The sequence below is a fragment of the Chiloscyllium punctatum genome, chromosome 6 (assembly GCF_047496795.1).
Source record: "Chiloscyllium punctatum isolate Juve2018m chromosome 6, sChiPun1.3, whole genome shotgun sequence".
Lineage (NCBI taxonomy): Eukaryota > Metazoa > Chordata > Chondrichthyes > Orectolobiformes > Hemiscylliidae > Chiloscyllium > Chiloscyllium punctatum.
This window is the reverse complement of record NC_092744.1, coordinates 13,047,948-13,065,505: the sequence shown is the minus strand read 5'-3', so window position 1 is coordinate 13,065,505 and position 17,558 is coordinate 13,047,948. Positions and strand designations below refer to the sequence as shown.

The 17,558-nt window shown below is 46.1% G+C and overlaps 1 protein-coding gene across 1 annotated transcript in view; it reads left to right on the top strand.

The window, feature by feature from the left end:
• Positions 1-16,990, top strand: part of LOC140478722 (glutathione hydrolase-like YwrD proenzyme) — a 70,965-nt gene extending 53,975 nt beyond the window's left edge. Inside the window, exons 10-12 of the mRNA XM_072572027.1 lie at positions 296-466; positions 4,323-4,407; positions 14,212-16,990. Coding sequence (XP_072428128.1) covers positions 296-466; positions 4,323-4,407; positions 14,212-14,456 — 501 coding nt within the window. The 3' untranslated portion in view covers positions 14,457-16,990. The remainder of the gene's footprint in view (positions 1-295; positions 467-4,322; positions 4,408-14,211) is intronic.
• Positions 16,991-17,558: the final 568 nt, after the last annotated feature.

Sequence of the window (17,558 nt, the reverse complement as noted above, 5' to 3'; positions counted from 1 at the left end):
AAGATCTCATGGCACCTTTTAAAATAAGTCAGGGGGAGTTCCTCTGGTATCCCGGCTGACATTTATGTCTGAAACTAACAAAACTTAGAAAAACAGATCGTTGGATTTTTGTCTTGTCACATCATTATTTGCCTGAACTTGCTGTGCCCCAGTGGCCTGTTGCATTTCTGTTCATCTGTTCATTGTCCTTGGCTCTGCATTGCTTTGGAACATTCTGAGTTTGTGAAAGCACACATGCTGTCCCTTGCTGTAACGAGTTGTAGATTATTCTAACTGCTCTGACTTTTTGTTTTAGAACAGGGGTGCCCATTTTTCCCTGAACCCTGAGCACCCAAATTGCCTGGTACCAGGGAAACGTCCCTACCATACCATCATCCCTGGCCTTGCCACATCGCCTGTCACTGGAGAACTTCTGTGTAGCTTTGGCGTCATGGGTGGGTTCATGCAGCCTCAAGGTCATGTGCAGGTAAAGGCTGGTTTGTTATCTAGGTGCCAGGCTGTAACATGAAACGTGATTTAAAGCTTTATTCAGATCTTCACTTTGATAGGTGGTTTTTCTTTTACTAATGACGTGGAGGTGCTGATGTTGGACTGGGATGAACAAAGTTAAAACCCACACAACATCAGGTTATAGTCCAACAGGTTTATTTCAAAGTACAAGCTTTCCGAGCACTGCCTGCCTCTCTAGTTACCCGACAAAGCAGCAATGCTTCAAAAACTTATACTTTCAAATAAACTGGTTGGACTATAACCTGGTGTTGTGTGATTTTCTACTTTTATTAATGTACTCCATCTATATTTCACACTTTGGATCCTAACATATGAATTGTAATCGACTTCCACTGCATTAACTATCTCTTGGTGTGGAAGGTGATGGTTGATTTGTAGAACAGCCCTTTTGGCTCAACTCGTGTTGGGTTAGGTGAATTGGCCATACTAAAATTGCCCATAGTGTTCAGGTTAGGTGCATTAGTTAGGGGTAAATGTAAAGCATTAGGAAATTGGGTCTGGGTGGGTTACTCTTCAGAGGGTCGGTGTGAACTTGTAGGGCCAAATGGCCTACTTCCACACTGTGATTCCTCATTCTATTTTAAGTCTACATCACCAAAATATCTGCCATAAATCTACACTAGCCCCACTTTCTCACAGCAGGCCCATAAAGTCGTGAATGTTATGACACTTCAAGTGTTCATCTAAGTGTTTTTTCAAGGTCATCTATCTCAAGCACCCTCTGAGGCTGTACTTTCTAGATTCCCGCTTCCCTCTGGGAATCTCCTCCAAACTTTCACCTTTCACCTTAAATCTGTGACCCTTGTTATTGACCTTTCAGCTAAGAGGATGGCTGTTTCCTAGCCACCCTGCCCATGCCCCTCATAATTTTACACACTTCAATCAGGACTCCACTCAACTTTAAAGAAAACAACCCAAGCTCATCCAACCTCTCAACATCCAACTGCTTCAACATCCTGGTGCACCTCTTGCACCAATGTCAAAGGTTCTTCAGAATCTGTACTTTTGGACTCGATTAGGCCATCCCTGTACCTACAGAGTGCGCCAACTAATATTCAGTCAGTGAGCTGCCAGAGGTGGAGGCTGGTACAATTTCAGCTTTAAAATGGCATCCGGAAGGATTGAGAGAGGGATATGGGCCAAGTGCTGGCAAGTGGGTGTAGATTAGGTCAGGATATCTGGTCGGCATGGACGAGTTGGACCGAAGGGTCTGTCTCCGTGCTGTACATCCCTATGACTCTATGACCTGGTCTGGTCAAATATGTTTTAGAAAAATTGTGTAAGCATTTCAAATGGATTGGCTCACAGCTCCATCTGTTGGTTACATTGGGATTTGCAGGTTCCATTGACAAAGAGCACAGGACCCAAAGCAGCAGATGCCAGAACGAATGTTGTAGCTTTGAACCTTGTCTCACTGACATTCAAATGTCAGGCATTTCTCCCAATCCAGGCAATAAACAGCCATATCATCCAGTTTCAACAGCAGCTGGAAAATGTATATAAACAGAAATAAAGATCAGCACAACAGATTAATTCAAATAACCGAGTAGTCGTAAAGACAGAGGTTGGTGGTGGAGGGTTGTTTTTAAGACTGGAGGCCTGTGACCAGTGGAGTGCCACAAGGATCGCTGCTGGGCCCTCTACTTTTTGTCATTTACATAAATGATTTGGATGTGAGCATAAGAGGTACAGTTAGTAAGTTTGCAGATGACACCAAAATTGGAGGTATAGTGGACAGTGAAGAGGGTTACCTCAGATTACAACAGGATCTGGACCAGATGGGCCAATGGGCTGAGAAGTGGCGGATGGAGTTTAATTCAGATAAATGCGAGGTGCTGCATTTTGGGAAAGCAAATCTTAGCAGGACTTATACACTTAATGGTAAGGTCCTAGGGAGTGTTGCTGAACAAAGAGACCTTGGAGTGCAGGTTCATAGCTCCTTGAAAGTGGAGTCGCAGGTAGATAAGATAGTGAAGAAGGCATTTGATATGCTTTCCTTTATTGGTCAGAGTATTGAGTACAGGAGTTGGGAGGTCATGTTGCGGCTGGACAGGACATTGGTTAGGCCACTGTTGGAGTATTGCGTGCAATTGTGGTCTCCTTCCTATTGGAAAGATGTTGTGAAACCTGAAAGGATTCAGAAAAGATTTACAAGGATGTTGCCAGGGTTGGAGGATTTGAGCTATAGGGAGAGGCTGAACAGAGCTGGGGCTGTTTTCCCTGGAGCATTGGAGACTGAGGGGTGACCTTATAGAGGTTTACAAAATTATGAGGGGCATGGATAGGATAAATAGACAAAGTCTTTTCCCTGGGGTGGGGGAGTGCAGAACTAGAAGGCATAGGTTTAGGGTGAGAGGGGAAAGATATAAAAGAGACCTAAGGGGCAACTTTTTCACACAGAGGATGGTACGAGTATGGAATAAGCTGCCAGAGAAAGTGGTGGAGGCTGGTACAATTGCAACATTTAAGAGGCATTTGGATGGGTATATGAATAGGAAGGGTTTGGAGGGATATGGGCCGGGTGCTGGCAGGTGGGACTAGATTGGGTTGGGATATCTGGTCGGCATGGACAGCTTTGACCGAAGGGTCTGTTTCCATGCTGTACATCTCTATGACTCTAATTTAGATTCATGGCAATAGCATCAAAATGTAGTCTTCTGCTGTTCAGAACTGAAATGTAAATAGAGAGCAGATAGGGCCCTTTCAGTAACCATCTAAGTGACAGAGTCCCTCACTGTAGGTAGTGCAGGAGCTGTATTTACTGCTGTAACAAGAACATTGCAGATGGTGCTCATTACATACCATACCAAGGGAACCAGTAAATGTACATCTCGAGAGGATTTACCTGGCGAGGAATAGTTCTAGTGTTTGGAACAGTCACTGAAGCCCAGTTATTGTTCAAGTAAGTTCAATGTAGAGATCAATGGATTTTTAGATATTGATGTTATCAAGAGATAGAAGTTTAGGGGAAATGGCATTGAGGTAGATGATCAGCCTGGGTTCAGAATGGCAGACCAGAGTCAAGGGCTGAATGGCCTACTCCCGTTCCTCTGTTCTTGTGACAGAACCATCTTCCTTTCTGTCTCCTTTATTTATCATTGAGTCATAGAGATGTGCAGCAAGGAAACAGACCCTTCAGTACACGCCAATGAAATATCCTAACCTAATACAGTCCCATTTGCAAGCATTTGGCCCAAATCCCTCCAAACCCTTCCTATTAATATACCCATCCAGATGCCTTTTAAATGTTGTAATTGTACCAACCTGCTCTGGCAGTTCATTCCATACACGCACCATCCTCTCTGTGGAAAAATTGCCCCTTAGATTGCTTTTAAATCTTTCCCCTCTCACCTTTAGCCTGTGCCCTCTCTAGTTTTAGGGTGTTGCATTAGATTAGATTAGATTACTTACAATGTGGAAACAGGCCCTTCGGCCCAACAAGTCCACACCGCCCCGCCGAAGCGTAACCCACCCATACCCCTACATCTACATCTACCTCTACACCTTACCTAACACTACGGGCAATTTAGCATGGCCAATTCACCTGACCTGCACATCTTTGGACTGTGGGAGGAAACCGGAGCACCCGGAGGAAACCCACGCAGACACGGGGAGAACGTGCAAACTCCACACAGTCAGTCGCCTGAGGCGGGAATTGAACCCGGGTCTCCGGCGCTGCGAGGCAGCAGTGCTAACCACTGTGCCAACCAGTAACCAACCAGTTTAAATTGAGATACTCAGATTAAGAGACATCTTGAGGTTTGAGGATTGATCTTGGCCATTTTAACCAAACTCTTTTCCTTATTTGCCAGGTGTTGCTTAACATGCTGGAGTTCGGGATGAATCCACAAGAAGCACTGGATGCTCCTCGCTTTTGTTTGGAATACGAGAAGTCAGGTATTTCCTTTTCTTGGGATGACTGGATTATTTTCCGTTCCCTCAGAGGGCTGTCAGAGCTGGGTCGTTAAATGCATCCGAAGCTGAGATAGGCAGAGTCTTAATTTTTCAACAATCGAGGGTTATGGGCAAAAGGTAGGAAAGTGGATCTGTGGATTATCAGATCAGCCATGATAGAACATAGAACATAGAACATAGAACAATACAGCACAGAACAGGCCCTGCGGCCCACGATGTTGTGCCGAACTTCTATCCTAGATTAAGCACCCATCCATGTACCTATCCAAATGCCGCTTAAAGGTCGCCAATGATTCTGACAATTATCTCGTTGAATGGTGGAGCATACTCAATGGGACCAGTGGCCTACTGTCTTCTGGTTATGATTTAATTGGTCTGCATTGGAATTGAAGTGTGAAACGTATGAAATCCTGTCAGGGTGACTCCGGTCCACTGATCACTGAATCAGAGCATCATTGGGCAGAAGGTAAACCAACAGCTTCTCTGGATGTTTGTGGTGAGAAAGGGGCACTTGTTGGTCATTATCCTACAGATGATTGAGATGAGACTGGAGGCCCTGATGAACCAAGTGTCCTGTTTCTTGGTAGGAGTGTTGTCTGATTGATTTAATTCGATGGTGTTCCTCGTGCTATACAATGAAATGGTTCTCCATTTAGCTCGAATTGTGTAACTGTGCAGATGCGCCATTCAGTGTCTATGGATGAGAGTCTGGTAATATCTCAGCACAATTCTCCAGAAGAACTGCTTTTTGTTTGCTGCTGGGTATGGGTTTTGCATTTCCTTCCACCTCAGATTTCATGTCGGGTCCCTTCATCATTGACAGTTTGCAAAGAGACCTGGGTTTAGGGGACTTGTGGGAGATGGCTATTGGTCATTGGAAAAGTAATTCAATGTCTTTTATTTTCTTTGCTCTTTCACAGAAGGTAGCCTTTGCTGGCTGTACCAGTATTTATTGTTCAGATCTTGAAAAGGTGGTGGCAAGCTGCTTTCTTATACTACAGCAGTCTGTCTGGAGCAGATATACCTCCAGCACTGTTAGGAAGGGAGCTCCTGATTTCGGTCCAACAACACTGAAGGAACGAGGAACTAGCTGCAAGTCAGGATGGTGTGTGGCTTGGAACTTGACGAATATGGAGTGTGGATGACGATGCTGCCCTTGTATTACAAGGTGATAGGTTGGAGGGTTAGGAAGATGCAGCTGTGTCTTGGAGATGGTCCACGCTGCTACCACTGAGTGCTAGTGGTGGATGGAGTGAATGTTGAATGTGGTTCCGCTCAAGCGTGCTGTTTTATCTTGGATACCATCAGGCTTCTTGAATGTTGTTGGATCTGCACTCATCCAGACAATTGGGGTGTATTCTATCACACTTGGGACTTGTGTTTTGTAGATAACGGACGCACTCTGGGGAGTCAAGGAGGTGAGTTACTTGCTGTAGCCTCTGTCCTGCTGTTGTAGCCCCACAGTATTATTACGAATGATCCAGTTCAGTTTCAGTCAACAGTAATCCCCAGAATGTCGTTTGTGACAGATTCTGGGGAAGGGTCACTTGACCCAAAACGTTAACTCTGATCTCTGTCTCCACAGATGCTGCCAGACCTGCTGAGCTTTTCCAGCAATTTCTGTTTTGGTTTCTGATTTCCAGCATCTGCACTTCTTTCGGTTTGTTATGAATGTTACTTACCTCCCACCAGCCTAAGGCTAGGATTATTGTTGCATGTGGAAATGGATTGTTTTTGGATCTCAGAGGTTGTACATGATATTCATCACTGCTTCTGACCTTGTGATAGCGATGAAGCAGCTGAAGATGGTTGGGCCCAAGACTGTGCCCCGAGGAACTCCTGCAGGGATATTCTGGAGCTCAACAACCACGACTATCCTCCTTTTGTGCCATGTATGATTCCAGCTAGTCAAGAGTCCCCTCCCCCCACCTCCCCGATGCCCATTGATTCCTGTGTTGCTAGGGCTCTTTGTCGCCATCTTGGTCAAATGTAACCTTGATGTCACGGGCAGTCAGTCACACTTCACTTCAGCTCATTTGCCCAAGTTGTACCAAGGCTACAACTGAGTATCAGTGGGCAGGTTATTGCTGAGCGAGTATAATTTGGCAACAGCTTTCATCACTTGCTGAAGACTGGAAGGTGACTCACCGGGTGGTAATTGGCCAGGTTGGATTTGTCCTGTTTTAGTTTGTGGATGGGACATGCCTGGGCAATTTTCCACTTAAATTCGTAAGATATAGGAGCAGAATTAGGCCATTTGGCCCATCGAGTCTGCTCTGCCATTCGATCATGGCCGATATGCTCCTCAACCCCATTTTCCTGCCTTTTCCCCATGTCCCTTCAACTCCTCACCAATTAAAAATCTGTCTAACTCCTCCTTAAATTTACTCAATGTCCCAGCATCAACCGCCCTTCGTGTAGCAGATTCGACAGATTCACAACCCTTTAGGTGAAGTAGCTTCTCCTCAACTCTGTTTTAAATTTGCTCCCCCTTATCCTAAGACTATGATTCTCATCTCAGAATGCCCCACAAGGGGAAGCATCTGTTCAACGTCTATTTTACCTACACCTTTTATCATCTCGAATACCTCAATTTGATCTCCCCTCATTCTTCTAAACTCCAGACAGTATAGGCCTCTACTGTTTAATCTCTCTTCATGCGACAAACCCCTCATCTCTGGGATCAATCTCGTGAACATTGTCAGGCCAATGCCAGTGTTGTAGCTACACTGGAAGAGCTTGGCTAGGAGTCCAGCAAGTTCAGTACTGTTACCAGGATTTCAGGGCTACAACCATGGCCTAAATCCTCTGTATTCAGTGTATTCAGTTGTCTCTGTGTAATGTAAAGTGTATTCACTTAAAGTTAGGTTGAGTTTCTGGAAATTGTGCCTTTGAGTGAAAAGGCTTTAAGTGAAGCATGGGTTCCCATAGGAGATTCAGTAGGCCCATCCTTAACAAAGAAATAAACATTAAATTATTGTTTAAAAAAAAACCCAAAGAACCGTGAATGTTGGAAATCAGAAACAACAACAAAAGTTGCTGGACAAGCTCAGCAGCTCTGGCTGTATCTGTGGAGAGAGAAAGCAGAGCTAATATTTCAGGTCAAGTGACCTTTCTTCAGAACTGATTGTACCTTTGGTGAAAGATAGGTATATATGATTAGGAAGTAGTGGGGGGAGGGGTGAGGAGTACACAATAGGTGGAGATGGAGCCCAGAGAGAGAGAGAACAACAGTTGGGCCGATAAAGGAGTTGGTAAAGGTCCGTCTGGGAGAAGGAACAGCACCACCTTCAAGTTCCCCTCCCAGCCACTCACCATCCTGACTTGGAAATATATCGCCGTTCCTTCACTGTCACCGGGTCAAAATCCTGGAATTCCCTTCGTAAGGGAATTGTGGGTCAACCCACAGCAGGTGGACCACTGCATAGAACATAGATAGAACATAGAACAATACAGCACAGAACAGGCCCTTCGGCCCATGATGTTGTGCCGAACTTCTATCCTAGATTAAGCACCCATCCATGTACCTATCCAAATGCCGCTTAAAGGTCGCCAATGAATCTGACTCTACCACTCCCTCGGGCAGCGCATTCCATGCCCCCACCACTCTCTGGGTAAAGAACCCACCCCTGACATCTCCCCTATACCTTCCACCCTTCACCTTAAATTTATGTCCCCTTGTAACACTCTGTTGTACCCGGGGAAAAAGTTTCTGACTGTCTACTCTATCTATTCCTCTGATCATCTTATAAACCTCTATCAAGTCACCCCTCATCCTTCGCCGTTCCAACGAGAAAAGGCCGAGAACTCTCAACCTATCCTCGTACGACCTACTCTCCATTCCAGGCAACATCCTGGTAAATCTTCTCTGCACCCTCTCCAAAGCTTCCACATCTTTCCTAAAGTGAGGCGACCAGAACTGCACACAGTACTCCAAATGTGGCCTAACCAAAGTCCTGTACAGCTGCAACATCACCTCACGACTCTTGAATTCAATCCCTCTGCTAATGAACGATAATACTCCATAGGCCTTCTTACAAACTCTATCCACCTGAGTGGCAACCTTCAAAGATCTATGTACATAGACCCCAAGATCCCTCTGTTCCTCCACCTGACCAAGAACCCTACCATTAACCCTGTATTCCGCATTCTTATTTGTTCTTCCAAAATGGACAACCTCACACTTGGCAGGGTTGAACTCCATCTGCCACTCCTCAGCCCAGCTCTGCATCATATCTAAGTCCCTCTGCAGCCGACAACAGCCCTCCTCACTGTCCACAACTCCACCTATCTTTGTATCATCTGCAAATTTACTGACCCACCCTTCGACTCCCTCCTCTAAGTCATTAATAAAAATTACAAACAGCAGAGGACCCAGAACTGATCCCTGCAGAACTCCACTTGTAACTGGACTCCATGCTGAATATTTACCATCTACCACCACTCTCTGACTTCGACCGGTTAGCCAGTTTTCTATCCAATTGGCCAGATTTCCCTCTATCCCATGCCTCCTGACTTTCCGCATAAGCCTACCATGGGGAACCTTATCAAATGCCTTACTAAAATCCATGTACACTACATCCACTGCTCTACCCTCATCCACATGCTTGGTCACCTCCTCGAAGAATTCAATAAGACTTGTAAGGCAAGACCTACCCTTCACAAATCCGTGCTGGCTGTCCCTAATCAAGCAGTGTCTTTCCAGATACTCGTAAATCCTATCCCTCAGTACCCTTTCCATTACTTTGCCTACCACAGAATTAAGACTAACTGGCCTGTAATTCCCGGGGTTATCCCTATTCCCTTTTTTGAACAGGGGCACAACATTCGCTACTCTCCAGTCCCCTGGTACCACCCCAGTTGCCAGTGAAGACGAGAAGATCATTGCCAACGGTACTGCAATTTCCTCTCTTGCTTCCCACATAATCCTAGGATATATCCCGTCAGGCCCGGGGGACTTGTCTATCCTCAAGTTGTTCAAAATGTCCAACACATCTTCCTTCCTAACAGGTATCTCTTCTAGCTTATCAGTCCATTTCACACTCTCCTCTTCAACAATACGGTCCCTCTCGTTCGTAAATACTGAAGAGAAGTACTTGTTCAAGACCTCTCCTATCTCTTCCGACTCAATACACAGTCTCCCACCACTGTCCTTGATCGGACCTACCCTCGTTCTCGTCATTCTCAGGTTTCTCACATACGCATAGAATGCCTTGGGGTTATCCTTGATCCTATCCGCCAGGGATTTTTCATGCCCTCTCTTAGCTCTCCTAATCCCTTTCTTCAGGTCCCTTCTGGCTATCCTGTATCCCTCCACTGCTCTGTCTGAACCTTGTTTCCTCAACCTTATGTAAGCCTCCTTCTTCCTCTTTACTAGACATTCAACCTCCCTCGTCAACCAAGGCTCCCTCACACGACCATTTCTTTCCTGCCTGATCGGTACATACATATCAAGGACACGTCGTATCTGCTCCTTGAAAAAGTCCCACATTTCCACCACATCCTTCCCTGACAGCCTATGCTCCCAACGTATGCTCCTCAAATCCTGTCTTACAGCATCGTAATTTCCCTTCCCCCAATTGTAAAAACTTCCTTGTTGTGTGCACCTATCTCTCTCCATAACCAAGGTGAAAGTCACAGAATTGTGGTCACCATCACCAAAATGTTCACCCACTAACAAGCCCACCACTTGTCCCGGTTCGTTACCGAGTACCAAATCCAATATGGCCTCCCCTCTGGTTGGACAATCTACATACTGCGTTAGAAAAGCTTCCTGGACACACTGCACAAACACCGCCCCATCCAATCTACTTGAACTAAAGAGCTTCCAATCAATATTTGGGAAGTTGAAGTCGCCCATGACTACGACCCTGTGGCTTCTGCACCTTTCCAAAATCTGTTTCCCAATCTGTTTCTCCACATCTCTGCTGCTATTGGGGGGCCTATAATAAACACCCAACAAGGTGACTGCACCTTTCCTATTTCTGACTTCAGCCCATACTACCTCCAGAGGCAGATCCCCCTCAAACTTCCTTTCTGCAGCCGTTATACCATTTCTAATTAGCAATGCCACCCCCCCTCCTTTTTTACCACCCTCCCTAATCTTACTGAAACATCTGTAACCAGGAACCTCCAACAGCCATTCCTGTCCCTCATCTATCCATGTTTCCGTGATGGCCACAGCATCGTAGTCCCAGGTACCGATCCACGCCTTAAGTTCACCCACCTTATTTCTGATACTCCTTGCGTTGAAGTATACGCACTTGAGCCCATCTCTGTGTCCGCAAGTAGTCCCTGTCAGTGCTACCTTCTCCACAGCCTCCATACAGTCGTGGACATCCTGACACACAGCTAGCTTACTTGCTGGACTACAAGTCCGGATCCCATCCCCCTGCCAAATTAGTTTAAACCCCCCCGAAGAGTGCTAGCAAACCTACCCCCCAGGATATTGGTGCCCTTCTGGTTCAGGTGCAACCCGTCCTGTTTATACAGGTCCCACCTTCCCCAGAATGCAGTCCAATTGTCCAAATATCTGAAGCCCTCCCTCCTACACCATCCTTGCAGCCACGTGTTCAACTGCACTCTCTCCCTATTCTTTGCCTCTCTGTCACGTGGCACCGGCAACAACCCAGAGATGACGACTCTGTCTGTCCTAGCTTTTAGCTTCCAGCCTAACTCCTTGAGCTCTTGAATGACCTCCCCACCCCTCTTCCTACCTATGTCGTTGGTGCCAATGTGTACCACGACTTCTGGCTGCACACCCTCCCCTTAAGGATTCTGAAGACACGGTCCGAGACGTCTCGGACCCTAGCACCTGGGAGGCAACAAACCATCCGAGAGTCTCGCCCATGTCCACAGAACCGCCTGTCCGTCCCTCTAACTAGAGAGTCCCCTATAACTAGCGCTCTCCTCTTCTCCCCCTTTCCCTTCTGAATCTCAGAGCCACAGACCCCTTCACTGCAGCTTACACCTGCAAGGCTGTCCCCCCCAACAGTTTCCAAAGCTGTATACTTATTTTTTAGGGGAACGACCACAGGGGAACCCTGCACTGCCTGCTTCTTCCCCTTCCCACCTCTAACTGTTACCCAGCTACCTCTGTTCTCCGGCGTAACTATGTCCCTGTAGCTTCTATCGATCACCCTCTCAGCCTCTCGAATAATCCTCAGCTCATCCAGCTCCAGTTCCAGTTCCCTAACTCGTTCGGTGAGGATCAGGATCTGACTGCATTTCCTGCACACGAAGTCGGCAGGAGTATCGGTGGTCACCCCTACCTCAAACATCCTGCAGGAGGAACATTCCACCGCCTGCGCTGCCATGACTGTACACTGTCTCCAAAAACAAGAACACTGCAGTTCAAGAAGGCAGCTCTCTGCCACCTTCTCGAGGTCAACTAGGGACGAGTAAAAAAATGCTGGTCCAACCAGCATGCCCACATCCCACAAAATGAAAATAAATGAATAGCTGGTAATGGGAGCCATTAATGGCTGACATTGGATTGTTTGTGGTGCCAGTCAATGTGATGACAAGGTCTGGTATGTGGGAGTTAGGGTACAGACATGCTCAGGCCCTAAAGTTATTGACCTCAGTGTTGAGTCCAGGAGACTGCAGGGTTCCCAAGTGGAAAATGAGGTGTTGCTATGGAGTCCTAGAGTCTGCAGCCCACCCACAAAAAATGTTGCATCTGCATTCTCTTGAAGTATGGTTGCACTTTAACTCGCTAAATTTCTACATTGGTAAATGAAACAACTTAAAATGAAATAAATTTAAAACTGCAAAAAAAACCATAACCTGTGGGTGCTGTTGAAGTGACCATGCTCCTCCTCGTGGCAACTGAATGGCCAGGTTTACCTGCACTGACCAACATCTGCCACCAGATGGAGCACAGAATCTTTGTTCAGATTCAGGATGGTGCAGAGCCAACAGCGGGGAGAATGTGTTGCAACAATGTGAGGTATTTCAGGTCCAGTCTAGGGACCTTTCCCAACTGTCTTCTTGGCATGTATGGGTTAGAGCTTGATATTTTTCTTGTGCTTGCTCAGAGTACTCTTTAAATGTAGACTTTGATATTGCATATATTCACTAGACAGGCCTAAATAGGGAGTTTTGCTCAGTAAGCTATACAACTGGTTTGTGATGCAGAGTGATTCCCAACAGTGGGTTCAATCCCCCAACAACTGATGTTATAATGCCGGATTGTCCTTTCCAACCAGTTAACATTGATGAGGCTTCTTTGGGAATACTGTGTCCAGTTCTGGTTGCCTGGTTATAGGAAGGATGTTATTAAACTGGAGAGGGTTCAGCAGAGAATTACCAGGATGTTTCTGGGTATGGAAGGCTTGAGTAATAAAGATAGGTTGGGACCATTTTCACTGGAGGGTAGGGGTTGAGAGGCGACCTGATAGAAGTTTATAAAATAATGAGAGCTATAGACAGAGTTAATGATTGTTGTCTTTTCCCTAGGATGGGGGATTTCGAGACTAAGGGCACATGTTTAAGGTGAGAGGAGAGAGATTTAAAAAAAGACATGAGGGGCAAATCTTTTACACAGAAGGTGAATGGCATGTGAAATGAACATCCTGATGAAGTGAAGGATGTGGGTACAATTACAATGTTTATTGTGGTTCTGTTTGCCGAGCTGGGAATTTGTGTTGCAGACGTTTCGTCCCCTGTCTAGGTGACATCCCCAGTGCTTGGGAGCCTCCTGTGAAGCACTTCTGTGATCTTTCCTCCGGCATCTATAGTGATTCGTATCTGCTGCTTCCGGTTGTCAGTTCCAGCTGTCCGCTGCAGTGGTCGGTATATTGGGTCCAGGTCGATGTGCTTATTGATTGAATCTGTGGATGAGTGCCATGTCTCTAGGAATTCCCTGGCTGTTCTCTGTTTGGCTTGTCCTGTAATAGTAGTGTTGTCCCAGTCGAACTCATGTTGTTTATCATCTGAGTGTGTGGTTACTAAGGATAGCTGGTCATGTCGTTTCTTGGCTAGTTGGCTAGTTAATAACAAGGAAAGACAAACACATAACCTCAACACCAAGGAGAGGGAAGCACTAAAAGCACTAAGAAACAATAAGAACATAATCATACTACCAGCAGACAAAGGCAGAATGACGGTCATCCTGGACAAAGCAGACTACATCCAAAAAGCACAACAACTACCTGCAGATACCAACACCTACCAAAAGAGGGAGTTTGACCCCACCCCACAGCTCACCAATAGGATAAACAACACACTGAGGAACCTACAAAAAAACCCTATGGCCACTTTACCTTTTTTTTAGATTACTTACAGTGTGGAAACAGGCCCATTGGCCCAAATAGTCCACACCGACCCTCCAAAGAGCAACTCACCCAGACCCATTCCCCTCCAACACGGGCAATTTAGATTAGATTAGACTTACAGTATGGAAACAGGTCCTTCGGCCCAACAAGTCCACACCAACCCGCCGAAGCGCAGCCCACCCATTCCCCTACATTTACTCCTTACCTAACACTACGGGCAATTCAGCATGACCAATTCACCTGACCCTGCACATCTTTTGGACTGTGGGAGGAAACCGGAGCACCCGGAGGAAACCCACACAGACACGGGGAGAACGTGCAAACTCCACACAGTCAGTCGCCTGAGGCGGGAACTGAACCCGGGTCTCTGACACTGTGAGGCAGCAGTGCTAACCACTGTGCCACCATGCCTGCTGCCTTGAGAAAGCAGGAAATATTGTGCTCATGCTGCATAATGATTGAAGCAGATATGCTGGCCATTGGGTAACTAATGTCTTTTTCAATGCAGGTGGTACCTGGAAGCTCTCACTGGAAGAGGGAATCTCTGAGCCTGCTGCACAGAGGCTGATAGCCAGAGGTCACAATGTTCATTGGCCAGTTAGAGGACATGAGAGGTCTCTGTTTGGACGTGGCCAGATTATCACCAAGGGAACGTGGTGGGAATCGCAGCATGCCTTAATTGCTGAGGATGACCAGGAAGTATTATGGGCCGGCTCTGATCCACGGTCAGATGGGTGTGCAATTGGATACTAACCTGCAGTCAGTTCTTCTGTGACACTATGGGTTGTGTTCTTGTGCAACCTCACGTTATAGAAACATCGCGCTTTAGAAACAGCGCTTGAAGTGTTGGCAATGTAATCATGTTACAGAAACCACATGATGTGAAGGTTCGTGCTGCTGAAGCAGCATCCCCAATTTGTCAATTGCGTTACAGTGAATTTGTGTTGGCTTATATCGCAGAACAACATGTATCCTTGCCGGTGTGTTTCAGGATTGGGAATTTTAAAAATTCGTTCACAGGATGTTGGTGTCACTGGCTAGGCCAGCATTATTTGCCCAACCCTGATTACCCAGGGGGGCAGTTAAGTGTCAACCCCATGGCTGTGGATCTGCAGTCACATGTGGGACAGACCAGGTAAGGACAGCAGTTTCCTTCCCTAAAGAGCATTAGTGAATCAAATGGCTATTCCTCCAATAATTGACAACAGTTTTACAGTCAGTATTCGACTTGTAATTTTTTTTAGAATTAGATTCCCTACAGTGTGGAAACAGGCCCTTCGGCCCAACCCTCCAAAGAGTGACCCACCCAGACCCATTCCCCCTGCCCAATGTACCTAACCTACACTCTGGGTAACTTAGAATGGCCAATTCACCTAACCTACACATCTTTGGACTGTGGGAGGAAACCCACGCAGACACAGGGAGAATGTGTAAACCCCACACAGACGGTTGCCCGAGGCTGGAATCGAACCCAGGTCCCTTCCGCTATGAGGCAGCAGTGCTAACCACTGAGCCAATTTCAGGTTTGCTTTTAAATTGAATTCAAATTCCACCATCTGCCATAACAGGATTCAAACCCAAGCCTCCTGAACATTAGTTGGTTCTCTGGATTAACCAATAGGCCATCAGCTTCCTTTCTCAGGATTTGTTTTGTATTGTTTATCAATCTCAGATTGATCTCATTGAATGTCACTGTTTTACTATCTCTCCTGGCATAACATTCCAGATACCTACCACCCTCTGTGTAAACATTCACCTTGCACATCTCTTTTAGACTTTCCCCCTCTCACCTTAAGCTCAAACCCCCTGGTATTTGACATGTCCGCTCTGGGAAAATAACTCTAGCAATCCATCCCCATCTACGTCTCCCATTTACTTGTATCAGATCACCCCTCAGTGTCCCGAAGCTCGAGCAAAGCCTTGTAGCTAGAAAAAGTTTTGATTTCCAAAATAAAATCCGCAGGGTTTGTGTGAAGATTGAGTCCAGCTATCAATGCAACAAAAGGCCTTCAACGCAAATGATTAAATAGTGAGAAGCTGACGTCTTAAGCCCAAGAAATGTATGAACGAATATCCACTCGAGAAGGTCAGAAGAGGGCTAAGGTTATTAAGAAGTGCATTTTTGGTCTGAAAAGCCAGAGGTGAAGAGAGACAGGCGAGGAATACTGAGCTATTGGAAATTAATGAGCTTCACTGTGGGCAGACCCTTGATTTTAGTGCCTCACCATCAGAGGCAATACTTGATAAAGGTGAGATTGTTGCATTGAGAGTAATGGTGAGCCTGATAAACAGTGCTTATTATCGTAATGGAGCAAATCAAATAGCAACTTACAATGGCCATGCATGTACATGAAAATCTAGAAGTTGCTGCCTGAATTGCTCTCCTCCTGCACAGGCTATCCGCGTAATAGACAAGGTGTAGAAATCCATGTAGGGGTGTGAAGTTTCAACACCTACCTCCTGGTTACCCGTGAAATGTACCAGAAAAAGTTGTGCAATTCTGTCAGTGTGATCAACACTAATTATTGGCATACAGCCTCTCTGGCACTGAAAATGTACGTTTTCATTTGTAGGTTCTCCGTCCTTTAAAATTGAATTGTTGTTAAAGATGCTATGAAACTTTCTTTTCAACTATACTTTTATTTGTTTCTTTACATTCACCATCCTATCTTGCCATTGAATCTCTACAGTGTGGAAGCAGGCTCTTTGGCCCATCCACTCCACTCCTACCGTCTGAAGAGCATCCCATCCAGGCCAACTCCCTACCCTATCACCCTCCATTTAACATGGCCGGTCTGTCTAACTGACACATCCCTGGACACTATGAGGCAACTTAGCATGGCCAATCGATCTAACCTACACATCTTCAGACTATGGGAGGAAACTGCATGGACACAGGGAGAATGTGCAAACTCCACATGGACAGTCACCCCAAGGGTGGAATCGAGCCCAGGTCCCTGGTGCTGTGAGGCAGAAATACTAACCACTGAGCCACCATGCCACCATCTCTAGTGTGCTTTCTGTCGATGGTTTAATCTGTGCATATATCACTTAGGGTATTTCGGTCTGATCACTGTTGGAATATTGCAGGCAGTTCTGATTTCCTTCCGATCGGAAGGATGTTGTGAAACTTGAAAGGGTTCAGAAAAGATTTACAAGGATGTTGCCAGGGTTGGAGGATTTGAGCTATAGGGGGAGGTTGAATGGAGTCATAGTCATAGAGTCATAGAGATGTACAGCATGGAAACAGACCCTTTGGTCCAACCAGTCCATGCCAAACAGGTATCCCAACCCAATCTAGTCCCACCTGCCAGCACCCAGCTCATATCCCTCCAAACCCTTCCTATTCATATACCCATCCAAATGCCCCTTAAATGTTGCAAATGTACCAGCCTCCACCACATCCTCTAGCAGCTCATTCCATACACGTAACACCCTCTGTGTGAAAATGTTGTCCCGTAAGTCTCTTTTATATCTTACTCCTCTCACCATAAACCTATGCCCTCTAGCTCTGGACTCCCTGACCCCAGAGAAAAGAATTTTCCTATTTACCCTATCCATGCCCTTCATAATTTTGTAAACCTCTATAAGGAAGGCTAGTGCTGTTTTCCCTGGAGCATCGGAGGCTGAGGGATGACCTCATAGAGGTTTATAAAATTATGAGGGGCATGAATATGATAAATAGACAAAGTCTTTTCCCTACGGTGGGGGAATCCAGAATGTGAGAGCATAGGTTTAGGGTGAGAGGGGAAAGATATAAAAGCGAGCTAAGGGGCAACTTTTTCACACAGAGGGTGGTGCGTGTGTAGAATGAGCTGCTAGAGGAAGTGGTGGAGTCTGGTACAATTGCAACAT